Genomic DNA, 18982 nt, shown 5'->3' with positions numbered 1-18982 from the left:
CTTCCTTGTTCATCCCTGTAAACGACCCTGTAAAAAAAGATTTGCAGTGGTAAACTCCTCAGGGGTGTTTGCCAGTGGAATCAATTATTGGGAGCCACCCTCATACAGCCTTCTTTGCACAGTTCAGGGCCCTGCACTTTCAAGACTTCCTGTGAATATAGGATTTGAGGTTTGTGAGAGTATCCCACTGTATTCATGTCATCCCAAGGCATCTAAAATCACTGTTGTCATCATTACTTGCACCTGCCATGTCTGAGAGCTGACTGTTCTCTGGGAACTCTTGATTTTCCTGGAAGCCCAGGTTGGCTCTTGGAGTCCAGTTGTGACAGAGCAGGTTCTTGAATATGATCAGTGAGTAAACCAAAGTCCTGGCAGATAATTTGTGACACTGGAAGTGTAAAGAGGGTGTTTCTAGCCTTCTTACTGTATTTTCTGCTCTTCTTTACAGTAATCCTGCCTTGAATCAGGCCTGCTCCAGCTTCCTCTTCAACTTGTGCCTGAGCCTTTACTCTGCCACAGAGAAGGAGAGAATTTCTTCTCAAGAAAGCAAGTTTGGGGTTTAGTGGCCAGCCTCTATCTAGGCAAATTAAAAAAAAAAGAAAGGGAAAGAAAAGATGAAGGAAGGGATGGGACACAGGAACATGTATGAGTTCTATTTAGAGATTTCTTTCTAGCTTTTTAAGAATGAATCAATTGAGATGAAAGCCAGAGAATGGTTTTAGAAGAGTTTGACTTTACTTGAATGAATATGTGCCTATGATTTTGTTTACATGGTGACATTTATTAGCACAACTGTGCATGGATTAACTACAATATTAGTTGCCACAGAGTCACCCTTATCTGGGAATTCAAGTCCTTTTTTCCTTCTGACATACTCTATTTTTCCTGTCTATACTGCAGCTTTGCATTATAGGTAAGGCCCAGATAAGTAAGACGAAAGCCTCCACATCACAAAATTTACTTTTCTACTGGCAGTGGTTGGTCACTGTACTTATCATTATCATAACACACTTATCATCAGCAAAGAGCTGAGAACCTCAAACAGAAGTTTCTTTTCATCCCCGGGGCTAGCTCTATTATATCAAATCTTACGCCTGTATTCACACCAAGTGATGGAGATGCACTTGCTGTTTCATGTACTGTTTGCAGACTGTGAGGTACTAAGTTGGCCTTGGTATCTCTTATATCAGGAGCTTCACTAATTTAACATGCTTGAGTTACAGGCAGGATAGGTGCTTCAGTCCCCTCTGTTTGTCTTCCCCTGTCTGCTCATATTAGTTTTATTTCTAGAGCAAGAGATATCTGAGCTCCTGCAGAAGAGTCTACCTCAATTAAACTACACAGTTGCAGAAAGCCTTCTTCTCCTGGCAGAAAACCCTGAACCTCTCTCCTTGGATCAGTCTCTTTGCAACCACCAACACTGCTTCATACTCCTCTTATACTTTGCCTACAGCCTTGGAGACAGGTGAGCCAAGAGCATACAATGCAAGTGGTTATGTGGCCATCACACGCATGTATCAGTGGGTAAGGCATGTCTGATTTGTTTCTGCTCCAATCTCCTTGATTGCAGATTTGTCCCAGAAGCTGAATTGTTTTTAGCCATAAGAAATTTTCTCCTGGTAACACAAGACCATCGAGACTGGCCCCCTCCATACATACTCAGAGCTGTGCTTTACCTTCTTGCTGTCTGTCAGGACAAAGGCAAAGCCCTGGACTCGGTAAAAGATTTCTTTCTTAACACTTGAACCCTTTTTGTTAAAGATTTTCTCAGCTCTCATCAACCCTCTTGCAGAAAGTAATTTGATACATGCAGTCAGTGATGAATGAGTGAGGAGAGTGTGATGCATATACACTCTGGAAAGTTAACTGTGAAAAGCCACTAGGGGATATAGATTTGATTGAATAAACTTGTGTCTGCGTGGGAAGCGTAAATGTGTTGGATAGGCTGTGAATTCACGTACAGAATATTATGAATTTCATAGCTCCAGTCTCCTGAACACATCCACAGCTCTGCAGCAGGCTTTCTAGTGTTCCCATATGGGCCTTTGCTGCTGCACAGCTTTGAGCACTGCATAAAGCCTACAAGTTTCTTAGCCTTTGTGATGCAAATGGGCTTCACAAAATGACGTTTAACTGATATATTTGATTGTCTAGTTAAAAGGCAATGTGATTGTTTTTCACAGTAAAATCTCACTGCTTTGGCTTTTAGATATTCACTACCTGGCAGTTATTTTGTTGTCTCCCCACCTCCCCCTTTCCCCTCCCACACATTTACCAGAGGTCATTGTGTACCGTAAAGAGGATCCTGGATAATCTCCCAGATCTGAGCTTGGTCTACATTCATTGTCCTCTGCTGCTGAAATTCTTCCTGCACTATCCTGAACTTATGGGCAGATTTGGGCACCAGGTCCTGCAGCTCTGGTTTTCTTGGGAAGACTGCAGTCATATGGAGATTGAAGAAACTGCTTTTGGCACGTCTGATCAGCTGAACAATGCTAACCCTTTACTTCCCATTCTGAAGAGCAATTCCAGCATTTTACTTATTTTACTGGTATGTGACTCACAAGGACTGACTGTTATCCTGACTGTAACTTAGGGGGACCACTTAGGGCTTTTTGGTTATTAAAGCACTTAGTGCTGCTGTTCTGAGGCCAAAGATTCTGCTAGAAGGGCCTGTGAGTTTATACACAGGCTTCCACCTTGCATCAAGCCTGATAACAGCAAATGAGATTGTGAGTATATGCTACCTCTTTCTCTGTCATGATTCACTGTGAGAGAAAGGGAATTTTGAGAATTGGCTAGGAAGGGATCTGAAGGGTGCTGCTGATGTCTACCTTGCAAAGAAATCATGGGCTTTTCCCTTTCTCTATCCAGACACGCAGCTGGATAGTCTTTTGGGGCAGCCTTTTAAGAAGTTGCTTTGCTAATTTAGAAGCAATGGTATCCTACTAATAGATGAGAAGGATATGAGGAACAAAGAACTTTCAAAAGCAGCGTGCAGTGAGCAGGTCTTGAGGGCATGGATTTCTGTTTGCTTGGGTCTTTTCTTTTATTTGTTTTTAACTGGAGAGCCTCGTCAGAGATTTTTGCACTGCTCGGAGTTTTCAAGACTGCAAGTAGCACACTGCATTGCTCTTAAAAGTTAAAATACAAAACTCAGAGGTCTTCACTCACTTCCACCTCTCCCACCTGCCCTGTCACCCCTGCATTGGTGGCCACTTGTTCCATGACTGCCTAGCCAGTTGCATAAGTAAATCCTTGTTATTTCCACACAAGAACACAAGATTTACATTTATGGCAAAAGCTAACAGCTGTGATGTTTCTTCTCTAGCCTGTTAAAGTAGGAATTTTTTAGATTCTACATATGTTTGATGTATCATCAAAAATAGAAACCAATGTCAGCAAACAGGCGTTTGCTGACAGTCTATGTTTGAAACCAGGTTTGATTCTGAGTGGGCACCCTTGTGGTGTTACAAACTGGCATGTGTTTGTTCTAACCTTAGATACTATAAAGTAAATTTTAATATCCCAGATTATGGAAATGACTGACAGAAGGGCTTTTCCATCAGGCAGTTCTTTAACAGTTGGGGAGATATTACAGTGTAGGTGACAGAATCCAAGCTTTTATAGTATTGCCAGAGCCATAGTAAAAGTGATCAATGAGTTGACAAATTAGTGCAAATTAACAAAAAGTGTTCCAAGAGACTCGTCTATCCTGTTACCTTTGGCAATAGTTCTGGAGCCTATCACTCCACAAACTAAAAATATACATCACAGATCTATCACTACACAAAAGGGAAATGATGGCTCCTTCTCTGAATCATGCAGCATTCCTACTTTCCCCTTTCCTGTCCTGCCATGTACTTGTGCAGAAATACATTAATTTAGCTCTGTCCCAGTCTGTAAAGTGAGTTGTAATAAATCACAAGCTTTGACAGTCTACCTCTAAGCTAGGGAAGAGCATAATCAATCTGAATTTAGATGGCCTAATAAAACAGTGCAATGTCCTGAAATAAATATACTGTCAGAAATAAACAAAACTTATGAGGTGAATAACCTCAGCTTGAGAATCCACTAGTGAAATGGAAAGGCCTCTGCATGGTGGGGTGAAACAAAAATGAATGCCCTTCCAAGGATGATTTATTTGCTTTCTGCTTTTAATAAAAGTCTGGATTATATAGAACAGATGGTTGGTGGCTTCATCTGAGACCTTGAGATCCTGAGTAGGGAGGAAAATGTTAACACAGTGATGCATTTACCAGTGTCAGGAAGGCTGTGGCCCTCGGTTAGCACTATTTTGTGCTAGGTGTGTTCACCTGGGGTGAACGTGGTAGTGATCACACACTGTCCCACTTGTCTTCTCCATGCTCCAGATCTGAGCTGATCTCTCAGAGAGTGGTTACAGGATACTGATATTAGATTACATTCTTGAATGTTATATGGAGTAGATATATGTAAGTGGAGCAGATTGTGCAGACAACTCTCAGGCCTTTATTCCTGAATGTCTCGGATGTGGGCAAGCTAAAGGCTTTTTTTTTTTTTTTTTTCCTGGCAGAAGCAGCCTGTTCTTACCTTAACTGCATTTCTTGAGTACGGGTTCCCAAAGATAGTAGGAAAAGGCTTAGGGCAGGCTCTAGGGTTGGTAACAGTGCTCAGACCAGTTTTTGTTCCTGCTTACCTCATTCTGCCGTGCCATTTGCAATGCAGTAGCCAGGACTACTGGGAGAGGAATGGCAGTGCTGATGTAATTTATGTTGACTATCTCATTATGTCAGCACTATGGGGCATTTTCTGCCTTGTCTTTATGGAACTGCATCTATACATGCTGTGCAGGTATATTTAATATTAAACACCTTAGCAACAAACAAATGCCCAAATTAAGGCTACTGGCTGTGGGATTTAGCTCAGAGACTCCAGACAGAGCTCTTTATTCAGGAAGGCTTGTGGGCTGAATGCTGTATACATGACTCTTCCATTTTCGGTGACTGAGTGATTACTTGTCTGGTTTATGTACATTTCATGCAGCTTAGCTGTTGTGTTGCTGTTGTAGATAGTAGGCTGCCAACCTCAGTCTTCTGAAAATGACTAATTACGAACTGACTCACAAGCTTGATTTTAGGCAAGCATCTTAATATGCAGCCTGATTTTTCAAAACAACAAGGAGAGCAGAAGTGCCAGAGGCTCTGCGTTCTTGGAAACAGGGCCCTGGCTTTGTGAAATCATTTTTCTAAAGCCTTGACCTTAAAAAATGTTTCCTCTACGCTTTTGTGCTGGACTGGGGTGTTCCATAGCCAAGTAGATTCTTTAAACAGGATATTAGTCAGCGATGCCTATCAGAAGAAAGTCCTCCTATTTTATCCAGTACTCCATTTAATCAGGACATAGTCAATCTGAACAGTGCTTTATTAGAATGTTTCCCAAGACACCAGATTAGCATAATGGTATTAAATAGAGGTGATTTTTCCCTAATCAGGGCAGAAAGATAATGTGTGTGTTTCTTTCCTCCCAGGACCTGGTCTGCTCAAGTTCTGTGGAGGTGGCTCAGAAGGTGTTGATGGCTCTAAGGACCTTTCTGGAAAAAAATGAGGATGTATTTGTCTGTGACCTCCTCCGGAATCAGTTCCTACAGATTCTGCAGCAGCTACTTGTAGAGAGTAGCTCAGCCTCCTTACAAGGTGACTCCCCTCTTTGACTTGGGTCTTGTTGTATTGTCAACTAACCAGAGAGGTGGCTGGCATCATACAGTCTGGGATGAAGTGTTTTTGAGCTGCTGACATAGCTTTGGTACTTATCTACATGAGGAAACATACAAACAGAACTGTACTTATTTAATTTTCTTATCCAGAGATTCTTGTTTTGAAGTGTCTTTTTCAGATTTAAGTTTGTTCTTTTATTGAGGTATGATTGTTAAACTGAGCCTAGGTATTCACATGGAGAGCTGTGCTGGTAAGTATTCCTGAAAGACAGAATCCTTTCTGCTTCCTCTCTGTGCAAGACAGTTGGGTATGCCTGAGTTCAGATGGTTTACAGAGCACAGAGGCTGGGCACAGACATCATTTGAATCATTCATGATATTGATCCCCAAACAGGATCTGTGATATTATCAGACTTTACAATTCTGTTAATTCTTTCAAACTTTTAGCAGGGTTATGATTGGAGAAAATCTCTGTTTTCCTTACCAGCCCTGGCAGTGGAGTAGGGACTGTTATCCTATCACTAACGATGCTGTGCAAAGCTGCCTGTGAGCCTGAAATGAAAAAGGGAGCAGAGCTAGAATGTCTTCAGCTTTTAGGAGTCCTGGATAGGAGTCCAGAGCAGCTTTTGGCTGTCCTTGAGGGGGGCACTAACACCACTAACTGTTCTTGCCCAAAGTTGGTATGAAAGCTTGAAAGGGGCAGTTGTTTTGCCCTAGCTTGAGGAAAGTCTAGTAGGCTGGAGTAGAGGGGATGTTAAAGTAGGAGCATGATAGTATATAATGCTTTGAGATATGCATAAAGAAGACAATGTTGGCATCTGCTAGATCTATCTTTTTTGGAATTGTACACATCATGAATTAATTAGAAAGGTTACTGGCAGCCTCATCCACAAAGGCAAATTCATCAAGAACATAGTAATGTTTAAGATACCTGTAAATATTCTGTCGTCAGAACTGAAAACTCTTAAGCCTTTATGGAGCTATTTTCTGGAAATGAGTGTTGCTTGCTATAGGTATGGCTCTGTTCAATACGAAATCCTTACCTGTTTGCAGTGCTGTAGAGGATAATAAGCTAGAATCACAGCGTATTACCCTATAGTTATTAGGGAGGGATATGTTTGCTCTGGGAAGCCGGTACTCTGAACAGCCCCATTCTTGCATACAGACCTGCCACGTTGGCCTCTAATCTCTCATGTCTCTGTTCTGCCCAGTGGCAATTTTCCAGCCTCACAAGATGCAGAACAAATGTTGCGCAGCCAAGTATTCTGAGCTTCTGGGCTGCTGTCGAGGTATAGGCTGCTAGTGATGGTCAAGTAGATGGGAAAAGGGTTGTTTGGAATGGGCTGGTGATTCTAGCTTATTAAATATATTAATTTGAACGTGTAATGACCATACCTCTTACATGGTTCATTAAGGGCATAAATAATGACCCTAGCCTCTTTTCCAGTTATTCCTACAGCGGTACTGGCAGGATCCAGCATGTAATTTAGACCAACCCACAGTTCTAGAAAGGGGGCCTGGTCCAAAGGAACTGCAGAGATGAGAATGAGGTTGGGAGGATATAGGTGTGTTTCGGTGTGGAGAAGGGGAATATTTGCTCCTTAACTCACTCTCCTTCCTGAGCCACAAAGTTAACAATTCTCGGCACACTTAGAGGTAGAATGTTAAAGTTCATTGACAAACTGAACTGTCAGTGTCCTTCATAGCTAACAGGAACCTGCCCATTTTGCTGAGCCTCCTATTCCTGGTGCAGCTGCGGAGCAAGGGCATGAGGGAGCTGGACAGCACAGACTTCAAGCTGCTTCACCAAGGTGACTTTGTGTGCATCCATCTGCTCCCAGGGGATTTTGATCTGTTTCAGTAGTTAGTACACAAGATGATTAGGGGCTGGCTCTTGGTCTTCTGAGAGGTGCCTTGCATTACACTTACTGTTGTTTTATGATACTTTCATAGATGAAGTGTTGCAAAGAGCTCTTGTTACCAGTTTAGGCGACAAAATACATTTTTTCTGCCTCTTGCTTTTGCAATACATTTTTTGTTTGAAAACCTCAGAAGGTGGCTGAAATATTCTTGTGGCCATGACTCGATTTCAGAGCCTGTAACTGTTGTTGATGTGATACATGATGTGCTGACGTGCTCTGCGTATTGCCCTTCCCCATCCATGCTTGGTGTTGTGGTTTAGCCCAGCCGGCATCTAAAGACCACACAGCTCACACCCCCTCCAAGTGGGATGAGGGAGATACTGGAAACAAAATAGAACTGGAAACAAAAATGGGTTGAGATAAAAACTATTTACTGAGACAGAAAAGTGGAAACAAATATGCAATGATAACAAGATATATATATACCCTCAATGCAATTACTTGCCACCTGATAACTGACACCCTACTACCAGCACAAAGTCTCACCACCCATCCGACTGAAATACAACAACCCCTGTGTAGTGACTGCCCCCAACCAACTCCCTACAGCTTTACAGGTTTTCACATGATGTTACTTGGTATGGAACAACCCTGTGCCTAATTCACGCTGTCATGGCTCCGCTGTTTGGCTGAAACCAGGACACTTGCTAGCACAGCACTGAGATCCTGGCCCCAGGGGTGTCCTATGAACCAGCCAGCAGCCTAGTGTAGCCAGACTTCCCCTGGGATATGAATCCAAATTATATTGGTCCCAGCTATTGGCAGGACTTGCCTGCTCCACCCCTGAGACGTAGAAGAGAGGAGTGTGTTTGTTTATTCCACATATCCTGACCTGCTCTTGTCTGCTGATGGTTAGTAGATGACTATTCCTCTCTTGCCTGGCAACTGGAGATTCGTGCAGGCCATCAATGAAGGATGCTAGAAGAATGTTCAGCTGATCCATTCTCTCACCTCTTTCTGCTCTGTCAAATTGATTTCTACAGAAGACTTTGAAGGGCTATCACTTTGAATTAGAAATGTTCCATGTTTCAAGGCTGCCTGTGTTGTCCTTGTAAGGAAGCGGTGTTTCTCAGACATTCATTAGCTAAGGGAACTGGGACTGTGAAAGAATCATGTCCTTTTTTATACCGGCTCTTCTTAGCCTCTGTAATTTCAGAGTACAGCTTAGCTGCTCTCAGAAGTCACAAGCTCCTTCTGCTTTTTCTTTCTGTTCTGTTTTGTTTTCCTACACAGCTCTCTCTCTGCCCCAGCCACCCCTTCATTCCCTGTTTTATTCCTCAGCCTATGTTCTTGAAGGAAGAGTGCTCTTCTCTGATGAGGCCTACATAAAACCAGCCTGTAGATGGAAGGGGTTTAGGGAGGCATGTCAATCTGTTTTTTTTTTGTTTGTTTGTTTGTTTTTGACAACTGCTTACTTAGAATTTAAGCTTTCCAAAAGATCTCCTATGATAGCGCTGCTGAGCCCTGCAGTCCTGCATTTCCCTCACAAATTCTTGCTAAACACTGTTCCTAAATATTTGGTGCTTCCAGCAGGCACGGTGCGTTTATTACTTCTGTGAGCAGTCTGTGAGGGTGGAGAAGCAGAGCTCTTCCTACCATCCTCTGGTCTGGTTATTGGTCACCATGTGAAATGGGCATGTGGCTTCTTATGGTCTATCCAGTATTAGGATCAAATTTGCTCAATGGAAATGGGTAACTTATCTAATAGTCTGTAGTTCTTGGATTCATTACTGCCCATTGTGGTGTATGCCCTTTAATATTCCCTTCTCTGTTGTTTTTGTTGTTTGTTTGTTTTGTTTTGTTTTTGTTCCCCCTCCCCACACACACGCCTATTATCATCCTCCAGTACACTGTCTGGTCTAAAGCAGACTCTCTAGGGCCCGTTGCTTTGTCTGTACCACGCTCTGTTTAATTTTGCTTCAGGTTGTGTTGCTCTTGTCTGAATTCACTCCCAACTGACTGATTTCTTTCTTGTGCTGAGGTGCTGCATTATGTTGGTGTCTGTGTTACGTGTGTTCTTTTGTTTCCAGTCAGTAACCTCTGTGGGAAATGCAGGCCGAAAGACATAGACCTCCTGCAGCCATCCTTGAATTTTCTGTACTGTAGCCTTCATCAGACAACACCTTGTAGTCAACAGAGAGGTGAGGCAAGATTGTATTGATTGGTAAGCTAATCTCTGCAGGGTTCTGGCTTGGCCGTCAGAGATTGTGCTCTAACTGTCTCAGCAGGAAAGGTGGATTTTTCCCCTTTCTGATGCAGCGTTACGGTTAACAAACAACACTTTGTGTTTGGGATGATTTTTTCTTTTTAGATTTGAGGATTTGGTTTTGTTTTTTGTTGCCTTCTGATGATTCAGGAGTTGGCTGCTGAGAGGCAGAACCGCTGTATTTTTTTCCTTCATAAAACACAGCAGCGGGGCTTTGGTGCCTTGTTGAATTGTCCTGGTAATTGCCGTGGTTCAAAAAATTAAACATGAATAGAGGCAGCAATAACCAACCTCCTTGCTGTGTTGGCTGAAGGCTGGTCATTTTATTAGCAGCCTGAGAGGTCGCTCATGCTGTGGGAGATGAATACTGTTATAGCTGGACAGCCGTAACTTGACCAGCCATGGCAGCTAGGGCTGTCTCACAGCAGCAGGGGTGTGCTCTGCAATTCTCTTCTGCTTGTCAAGCTGATTTAACCTGTTACATCCCATCAGCCTCTTTGATTCACAGTGCAGCAGCCCAGATGGGTCTGCCTCTGTGTTGCCAGTTTCTCTGCTTCCACTGCTGTAACCACTCCCACTGGGCACATGCCACCATCCAGCAGTCAGTGTAGAAGTAGAGCACTGGCCACTTCTCTTGTTCAGCAATATCTTAATCCAGCTGGATGGCCTTCACTTCTGCAAATTTCCTGTGCAGGAGGGAAGATTTAGATGTCAGGGGGAAGTTTTTCACTGAGTGTGGTGAGGTGCTTGAACAGGTACCCCACAGAGGTGGATAAATTGTGGATGCCCCATCCCTGCAGGTGTCCAAAGCCAGCTTGGATAGGGCCCTGGGTAGCCTGATTTAGTATGTGATCTAGTGGCTGGCAGCCCTGCCTGTGGCAGGGAGGTTGGAATTGAATGATCCTTGAAGTCCCTTTACAACTTAAGTCATTCTATAATTCTATGATTATGATTCTGTTTCTCCTGTACAGCAGTGGCAGTGCTGCTCTCCAATGTGTCCTTGCTCGAGCTTCTCCAGAAGGTTTTGGAGTGCACCTGGATGTGGTCTTTTCCCTCTGAACCTACTTACCTGTCATCTGAGGATGCCTTGCTAAGCTCAGGATGGCTGCTGGCTGCTTCCCTCTTAATTTATCAGCATCGTTACAACACTGAGGTTAGAGCCATTCTAGTGTTCAGATCCATGGACTTGGGAAAATTTTAAAAAAATAATTCTTTCTTAGCAGGGGAAAGTGGTTTGTTTTGGCCTGGAATCTGCTTGTCCTTGTTGCTTTTTTATTATTGCCTACAAGTTATTCTTTGCTGCATTTCTCCAGCTGGACTGGAAGCTAGCATGTTACCGAAGGGTGAGACACAAATCATTGCAATTAGAGATGGGCAGAAATGCTGGGGTTTGGGCGGGGGGGGGGTAGAAGGGTGGGGAGGGAAACACCATACCCAGCCCTCCTGGTCCAAACTGCTTTCTTCTTCAGGATAGTTTGTCAAGAAAAAAATAGGGGTGGAGGAACAGCTCCCATGTTTTTTTTGTTTGTTTGTTTGTTTTTGTTTTTGTAGTAAAATTATCAATAATCACAGTCCAAACCTCTTACTGTCAAATAAGTACTTAATGTTAGCAAACTCATATGAATTTAGGCAGCTGTCATTGTATTTGATGCTTTGCAGTCCAACAAAAGAGCTAGGCTGGAGCTGTCAGCTGCTATTGGAACTACGAATTAGAGGGAATGGAGAGCTTTTTAATGTGCACACGAGGCAATAACACTTCCTTCTGAAGTACCTACCCAGGCCTGTCTTCCCTCTCTTGTGATGGAGTTAAATAGCGTGTCATGAGTTTTGAACTCCACTTCTGTGGTTATGCCTAGTAGGGTATATTCTTTGGTGCATCTGCTCATGGATGATGAAGTCACATTAAGGGCATGTTTACATAAGCAAAGTAAGCAAAGGTTGTTTTTTTAATGTCGAGGGAAAACTTTTGAAAAGACCAAACTAGGTCAAGTCTGTACCTGTTACTTGATGGCTGTGCTGCTTCTGGTTAAGTGTCACACTGGACTTGTAGAGACCATCAGCTGCATGAGCGTATGGGAAGATCTTCCTGTCTCTGTTTTATTAACTGCTGAGCACAATTTACATTCTCAGTTTTCAGGTCAGGGTTGTGTCTGAATGGTCAGTTGTGTCAGAGTTTCATCTTCTGGGATTGACTCCCAGCTCCTATTGATCCTTGAAGTGCAATCATTTAGTGGCTTATAAACTTGTTTGATTTCATCAATACCTTACTGGCTCGATATGCTATGATCTGCAATCCAGAATACTCCTTGAACCAGAGACATGCAAAGAAATTACAGATACAGATGGCAAATTGAAGTGGTTCAAGGATGTTTGAGTGTTCCTAATCTTCAGAACTTCTGAGCTTCAGTGTTTCTAATCTGCTGAGAGGAAGAAAAGAGGATAGAAAGAGTCACTTTGCCGCTTTCTGCTGCTCAGCATTGCTGAAGCTACAACAGAGCTACTTGAGTGCCTCTGTAGAGAAACCTTGTGATTGCAAATGTGGTTTGTGATTGCAAACCGGTCTGTATTTCTGAGCCTGAAATTCATGGCTTCAAAAATGTGAGTTGACCACATTCACCTCAGGTGTGCATTAATAATAAGGATTTGCCTGGCCGTAGCAAGTTTGTGTCTTAGCTGTGTTACTGCTTTAGCAGAAGCCTGTGGGTAAACATGGGTCACAGGTGGTAGGCTACTAAAGGCTTTGGCTTGCCAGTGCTTGGACAAGTAGCAAGAGCCACTCTGCTACAGCAGGTACTCCTAGCTCTTGTAATGAACATTCCTCTTTTCACAAAGGCAGCTGGAAAGAATTAGCTCTGTGGTCCTGATGCCCATGCTCCTGTACCACCTCTCTGCTTGCTGAAGGGAGCAAGTTTGAACCCCTCTGGGGCTCTGTGGTCCTTCATACCATCACTGCTTGGATGGCTGCTTTGTGATGGTAACAGCGTATTGCAGACTTCCCTCTCAAGCCCACCTTTCCTGTATCCCCGTGTTCCCAAGCTCCTACCTCCTTTATGTACGCCTTTATGTGCTCATCTGTAAGGAGGTTCTTAGCCTTAGGCACTCTGCAGGCTTCCCATACTGAGCAGGCAGGGCCACAGAGCCATGTTGTCACTGCTGGCTTTTGGCTGCCTGGCTCAGTGGCTGAAGCCAAGTTTGGTGATGGCTGTTGCCATTTTTCTTCATTTCATTCTCTTGCAGGTTCACCAGACACTCTCTCTAGACCTAAGACAAGTCCTGAATGCAATCATCTTCAGGAATAAGAAGCCAGTCCTGCTGTTAGGTATTTTGTCTCTGTTATGGGGACTTAACTGGGAGCAGCTGGTTATATAATGTTACAGGCAAGAAGGGAGATCTGGTGACTGTGGGATGGGAAGGTGCAGGTGTTGGTAATCTGGTAGTTTTGAGACTAGATAACAGATTGTGAGCAGTGACAAAGGAAGTCTGGAGTTCTGCTGTTTGTTTGGACAACTCTGTCCTGGCTGACAGTGACATCTGGAACTGAGTGTGAACTGGGACAGTGTCACGTATGGTGGAGGTAAACAAGGGAACTTGCTGCCATTCCTGCCTGCTGTTGTGAGCAGGTGCTGGGCAATTCCACTAGGCCCACAAGTCCAAATTTTTTCTCCTCACCTCTCCCATGCTATTGCACAAGCACCAACATACAGGGCAGGGGAGAGGAAAGCACTGACACATCACTGTGGCTCCCTGTCTAGTGAGCATCGTGCAGTTCCTGAGAGCTATCCTGCAACAGAACTTCTCCTCCCTGCTGGTGACTGTTGTCCAAAACACAGCCCAAGGTGCTACACAATCACAGCCATCGTCACCGGAAGATGCTGCCTTGCACCCCCTCACCACACAGCAAGTCTTCTCCCTTGTTGTCAGTCTGCAGAACCTTTTGGTGCATGTCTATTTGCAGGTATATAAAACACCAATTTTGGAACAACACATATAAACTAACCTGATAAGAAATCACCCTATTGCAGAATGAAAGGGGTCTGCCTTTTCTTTCCTTCTGCCTGTGTTCTCCACCCCTTATAGAAATGTGATGAGGAGGAGGGAAAATGCTCTTGCTGCAGTATGCAAGGCATGGTGTAGTGTGAAAGGACGTAAATCAAGCTATGTAGAACTCCCTACTGCTGAACTGGAGAGCTTAAATTTTGTGTGCTGATGACAACCTCTGTTACCCATCTCCTGCTCTGTGGAGGCTCCACACTCAAAGGGACAGAGGTGGGAAAAATATATCAAATCTCAGCCCCTCCTCTACAGCCCTGGCAAGGTACTTTGGGGGAAAAGTACATCAGCTTACATTTAGTCACTCAAGTGATGTTGGGCTCCAGGGGATGGTACATCGGTTTACATTTAACTCTCTTAAGCAAATTGGGCTCCTATCTTTATTCTTTAGAGACAGTTACTTAATTTTTTCATCTCAGAATAAGTACTCGTGCCTTTGTCTGGCTCCTTGACATGACATATAATTTGCAGTACGTTACATCCTGTGAAGGAGGTGAAGGCTGTTATTTTCCTGTGCTGCATGCTCTTCAGAGCCTGCCACTTTATGAATTTTCCTCTTGCAGTAGCTGTTGACTGCTTGTTTTTTATTCTTTTTTCTCCCCTCTTGGGACTCCAGAAAGACTTGCTGCTTTCTCAAGCTGTGGTTGCCTGCCTGGAAACGTTACTGGAATACCTGTATGTGAGGAACCGGGATGTTGGTAAAGTCTTCCCGTCCTTCCTTCTACTGGGTTTCCTTCTTGCAGTGATTTTGGGCTCTTTGATCTCCATCCTGTAATGTCTTGGAGCATATGCCTAATGCGTTTATGTCCAACAAGAAAAATTATTTGTGTGATCAAAGTTAATTGCGTGCTTTGTGGGATGAAATCACAATGCCTGGTTCCCCTGTAGGAGTCAGCCTTCACTTGGACTGTGAATACCAAGATGTTCTACAGAAGAAAATAGTCACTACCGCCCCATGCCTTAATGTGATAAGAATGAAAGATTTAGGAAATGAAGCAATATAATAGTAGTTAGTCTTTCACTTCCAAGCCAATTTAGCAAACATTTAGACCATAAATATAGAGGAGGGAGGATCTGAATATGATGCGTCTTCCATGCAGTGATGTTGGCCACAGTTTGTCCCTAAGGGATGTGGAGGGAGAAGAGAGTAGTAAACAGCCTCAGAGAATGGAAGCTGGAAATTCTATATTTCCAGGGGCAAATACAGACCTTGGTTTCAGGAGCCCACGTCAGACCAAATGTATACCATATCAGCAGTATAATATATGACAGCGTTGTACAGTTGGGGGAAGAGGAGGCCATTTCTGCTCATTGTCAGCCTCCTGTCACAAAGTAGAGATGCTGGCTGTGTTCATTAAACAGAAAGTTAGTTCTTTGTACTCTGATCTGTTAAAGTCAGTCATGTAAACGCAGAGAAAGAGGGGAATGGAGTGAATGAGCACGAGACAAAAAAGACATAGTTGGGAGAGAGAAAGCTGTTGAATGAAAAGATAATAGTGCAGATGAATGACAGCCAGTAGCTGAAGGGAGTCTACTAAGAGGCTTGTTATGAGGGCATTACACTGATTTGGGATTAAGATAACAAAATGTTTCAGCTGAACCTTTCACTTGGCTGCCTAAATTCTTACTGTGGTGCAGTTCACAACATTGACAACAAGAATCTTCTTATTCTCCCCCAACACTTTACTTGATTTTTTTTTTTGGTGTTGCTTTACCATGGACAAGACTGTTGTAGTGGCAACAGGGAGATTATGTGACTGCCAGTGGAAAAGGAATCTTTCTAAAGCAAAGGGCTCAAACCAATTGGTGAACTGTCAAGGTACAGCAAGTTATATCAGCTGACCTGTTGTAATTGTCCATCACATGCTTTCAGCCAGCAATAAGTACAAAGTAATACAACTTAACTTTAGTGTTCAGTGAGAGATTTTGTACTGTCACAGATGGTGACCTTGAGTCTAACCTCTGTTTATCATATACACTTCTAATTAGAAAGGTTTTCTCTACTGATTGTTCACATTGCTGCCATCAGCCTGGCTGGTCCTTGTAGTATGCTCTGTGATGCAGATCCAGGCTCAGTTTTTGCAGCTTATGCTATAGGTCTTCCTTCATTACCCAAGGAGTATTCTGCAGCTAAATAAAACCCATGGTCAGGAACCTTGTCCTCATATTGAAACCAGAGGGTATTATTTTTAAAACCTTGAGCTAAAGATATTCCCTTACTATTTTATGACATGAATTCCAGGAGAAGGTTTCTCTTCCTGTACAAGCACAAAGGTGGACAAAATGTATTTTGTGTTTTAAAAAGCTGTTAAGCTTTTGTCCTCATGACTAAACTCTTGCCCAAAGAGTGACAGATTTTAAAGCAAGTAAGTACAGAGCAAAAAAACCCCTTAGTGTTCCACAGCTTGGGGTTGAGAAATGAAAATACGAGGTCAGAGTTGAAGACTCCTTTTCTAGATCCAGCCTGTCACTTGACAGATTTTAAAGCTGTCTTTCGGTGGCTTCTCCTTCTCTCCCAGCCCTACATGTTGCTTCACAGCCCTGGCATCGATTCCTGCTCTTGACATTGCTCAATGGGAGCCAGAAGTCAATTCTGCAGCCAGAAATTCTGAGGCTCATGACTTTGGTGAGTGAGGGCAGGGTAGGCTGTTCTGTTTTTTCTTCTATGTTGGTACAGTGCGTCTGAGTTGGTTACTGGAACTTAGTTCCTGCACATACACAATCTTGGATACTGCTGTGGTTTTGTCCGTCACTGTATTTGTGTCCTATAATAACTGTACTTTGAAGTGAATTTCCTTTCCACACTGTGCAGAAACTGACTGCTCTTAGTGAGCACATCCTGTTCTTCTGGTGTTTGTAGCATTGATTTAGCATCACCTAGGACCCCTGGGGAGGAGAGAGGAAGACTACAGAGAATATGCAGCTGCAGTTGTCAGCATGGGAGTGTGCTATGGCTCTTTGGAGAGCAGGGCTTTGCATGATATCACAGCTTCTCTCCCTGTCTTTGGCCTTACGGACCTGACTTTTAAGGTCAGGGAACTACTGCAGAGTATGACCCCGGTGTATCTGGGGCCTATAAGCAGGAGAGGAAGTGTGCTCCTACCCAGCAGAAACACCGATGATAAAGCCCTCACAGCAGTACATGAGAGGAAGGGGTTATTTATGTGAACCTTTTTCTCCAAATAGATGATGTGTCTGTCGATCTTTGTTATTCTTGGTGCACTTTAAAGGGATACTTGGTTCATTTTGATTCTTGCCTGACCTAAACCAAACCAAGTTTCAAGTCGGAGCACCACCAACTTGCACTTCAGTGGTTCTGTTAGAAATGGTATAAAATCAGGCCTGTGATTAGCGTGCTGCAGCATCCTTTAACACAGAAGTGTTCTTTTCAGGTGATGAATCGCTATTGGAGTCTGTGGGTCACTCACTGATTAATGCCTCTCGTTTCCTTTGTTCAAGTTTCTGAAATATCAGAGCAGCAATATCATTTCTCAAAAAGAAATTGGCCAGATTCTCCAAGAAGTGGCAGAAGCCAACTTACTAGAGCTGCCAGAGGCCACATCTCAGGCTCTTCACCTGTTCCTCTGCCAGGTAAGAAAGCAGTGACTGCCTAGGAAAATGAGAAGGGAGTACCCTAAGGGGTTGCTTCAGCTTTTGATGGGGAGTCATAAGGCTTCCTCTGAGGCTATAGTGAGATGATGAGAAATCCTGCAGCTGCTAGCTTGGCCTTGAGTGGTGAAATGAGAACGTGACTGATGCCAGCAGCTGCCTAAACTATGTTGTCAGTATTGTCGTGGGCCCCTTGATCACAGTTTGGAGGTCTCATTGCTCTGGCTGGAGATGCATGAGGAATGTGTGAAAGAAAAACAGTTTGCTGTTCATCTGGAAAACGTTCCTTTTCTTGATTGCTCAGATTCAGAGCAGCCATTGTCAGGTGGAACCAGTGCAGGCACAGACCATTCAGACTTTGCTGGAGCACCTTCCAGAACAGACGAGCACCTGTGCAAAACATCAGGACATTGTGTATCCTTTTGCTGGGCAAATGCCTTTGATAAGAAAAGTGAGGGCGGGAGCTGTAACAGAAGTAGAAGGGATACTTAATCTGCTGCTCCTGGCCATTTTCAGCCAAAGGCAAACAGTGCAAAAAGTTGGCTAGCTTTGAGATGAAATACCTCAACATTCTCAAATTTGAGAAGACATCCGGGAAATGAAGAGACATTTGGGATGAAAGATGGCTGTCTGTGCTGGGATTGCATTAATCTGTAAGGCAGAGATGGTGTAATGAAAGGGGGGCAGGCTGGGGTACCTGCTGACTTCAAAGCAGAAGCGATTCCCATACTGATTTCCCTGGGGGCTGAGCAGCCGCTTAACCTCTGTCTGTGAGCTAACTAGCACTGCTAAGCATGTGAAGTCTTGGCAACCCAAAGGTAACTCAGACACTTTTGAAGTACAGCAAGTGTTCAGAAAACGCTGAGTGGAGTTACTGAATTTCTTTTTGCTTCACATGAGCAGTGGAATCCCCTGCTGAGAACCAAATCCTTCTTCACGGATGGGAGGGAGGGGCAACTCCCAGATTTCTTTTGGGGAAAGAGGGAACCTGATGCCCGTGCTAAATTCAGTATTGTTTATTTCTGAAACTGCCTTCCTGTTATCATCATGCCGTGTTGCATCAAATAGGTAGCAGATATGGAACGGGCCCCAGCAATGATTTCCTGTTGGGTGGGGGACTTCCTCCCTCGTGTCTGTGAGGTGACACTGTCCACCGCCATGGGCAGCATCTGTGGCAGGTGAGGTGTGCATTATCTGTGAGCAGTGGCTTGGCCTTGTGCCTAGTCCTTGTGTGACACTGCCTCTCTGCAATTGGAAGCTGGGGGTGGAAGTTTTCACAGTCAAGACCGTGTAAGCCACATCAAGTTCCTCTTTGCTGGTCTGTATAGGGGTGAGGGAGGGTGGACGGGAGTCTTGTTACATTGCTGGAGTACTTTGGATACCCCTGTTTTATTGAGAAAAAGCTTTCTTCAGGTTTGCCCACATTAACATTCCCCGTGGGTTGGTGAGATTCCATGGTTTGGGAGAGGGGTAGTTTAGTATGATGATACTTATGGGTCC

The 18982-nt window shown here is 43.8% G+C and overlaps 1 protein-coding gene across 18 annotated transcripts in view; it reads left to right on the top strand.

Moving 5' to 3' along the window:
* LOC100547556 (coiled-coil domain-containing protein 134) overlaps positions 1 to 18982 on the top strand; it is a 41180-nt gene that overhangs the window by 17010 nt on the left and 5188 nt on the right. For 6 of the 18 annotated variants that reach the window (XR_014883678.1, XR_014883677.1, XM_085225429.1 and 3 more), the window contains exons 17-30: positions 449 to 546; positions 1291 to 1465; positions 1571 to 1718; positions 2279 to 2551; positions 5510 to 5675; positions 7402 to 7506; positions 9648 to 9758; positions 10795 to 10976; positions 13061 to 13142; positions 13576 to 13778; positions 14490 to 14548; positions 16393 to 16499; positions 17333 to 17464; positions 17787 to 17896. Coding sequence is in view for 16 of the 18 variants with exons in the window: in XM_085225429.1 (XP_085081555.1) it covers positions 449 to 546; positions 1291 to 1465; positions 1571 to 1718; positions 2279 to 2551; positions 5510 to 5675; positions 7402 to 7506; positions 9648 to 9758; positions 10795 to 10976; positions 13061 to 13142; positions 13576 to 13778; positions 14490 to 14548; positions 16393 to 16499; positions 17333 to 17464; positions 17787 to 17896 (1951 nt within the window). In the remaining 2 variants the exon portion in view is untranslated. Of the gene's footprint in view, positions 1 to 448; positions 547 to 1290; positions 1466 to 1570; positions 1719 to 2278; positions 2552 to 5509; positions 5676 to 7401; positions 7507 to 9647; positions 9759 to 10794; positions 10977 to 13060; positions 13143 to 13575; positions 13779 to 14489; positions 14572 to 16392; positions 16500 to 17332; positions 17465 to 17786; positions 18342 to 18982 lie in introns of those variants that run through there. The other 12 variants (XM_085225495.1, XM_085225474.1, XM_085225465.1 and 9 more) reach the window with 9 other exon arrangements.

The sequence above is a fragment of the Meleagris gallopavo genome, chromosome 1 (genome assembly GCF_905368555.1).
Source record: "Meleagris gallopavo chromosome 1, MGAL_WU_HG_1.1, whole genome shotgun sequence".
In the NCBI taxonomy this organism is placed as follows: Eukaryota; Metazoa; Chordata; class Aves; order Galliformes; family Phasianidae; genus Meleagris; species Meleagris gallopavo.
Note: the sequence above shows the minus strand (reverse complement) of the source record. Positions and strands in the feature narration are given on the sequence as shown.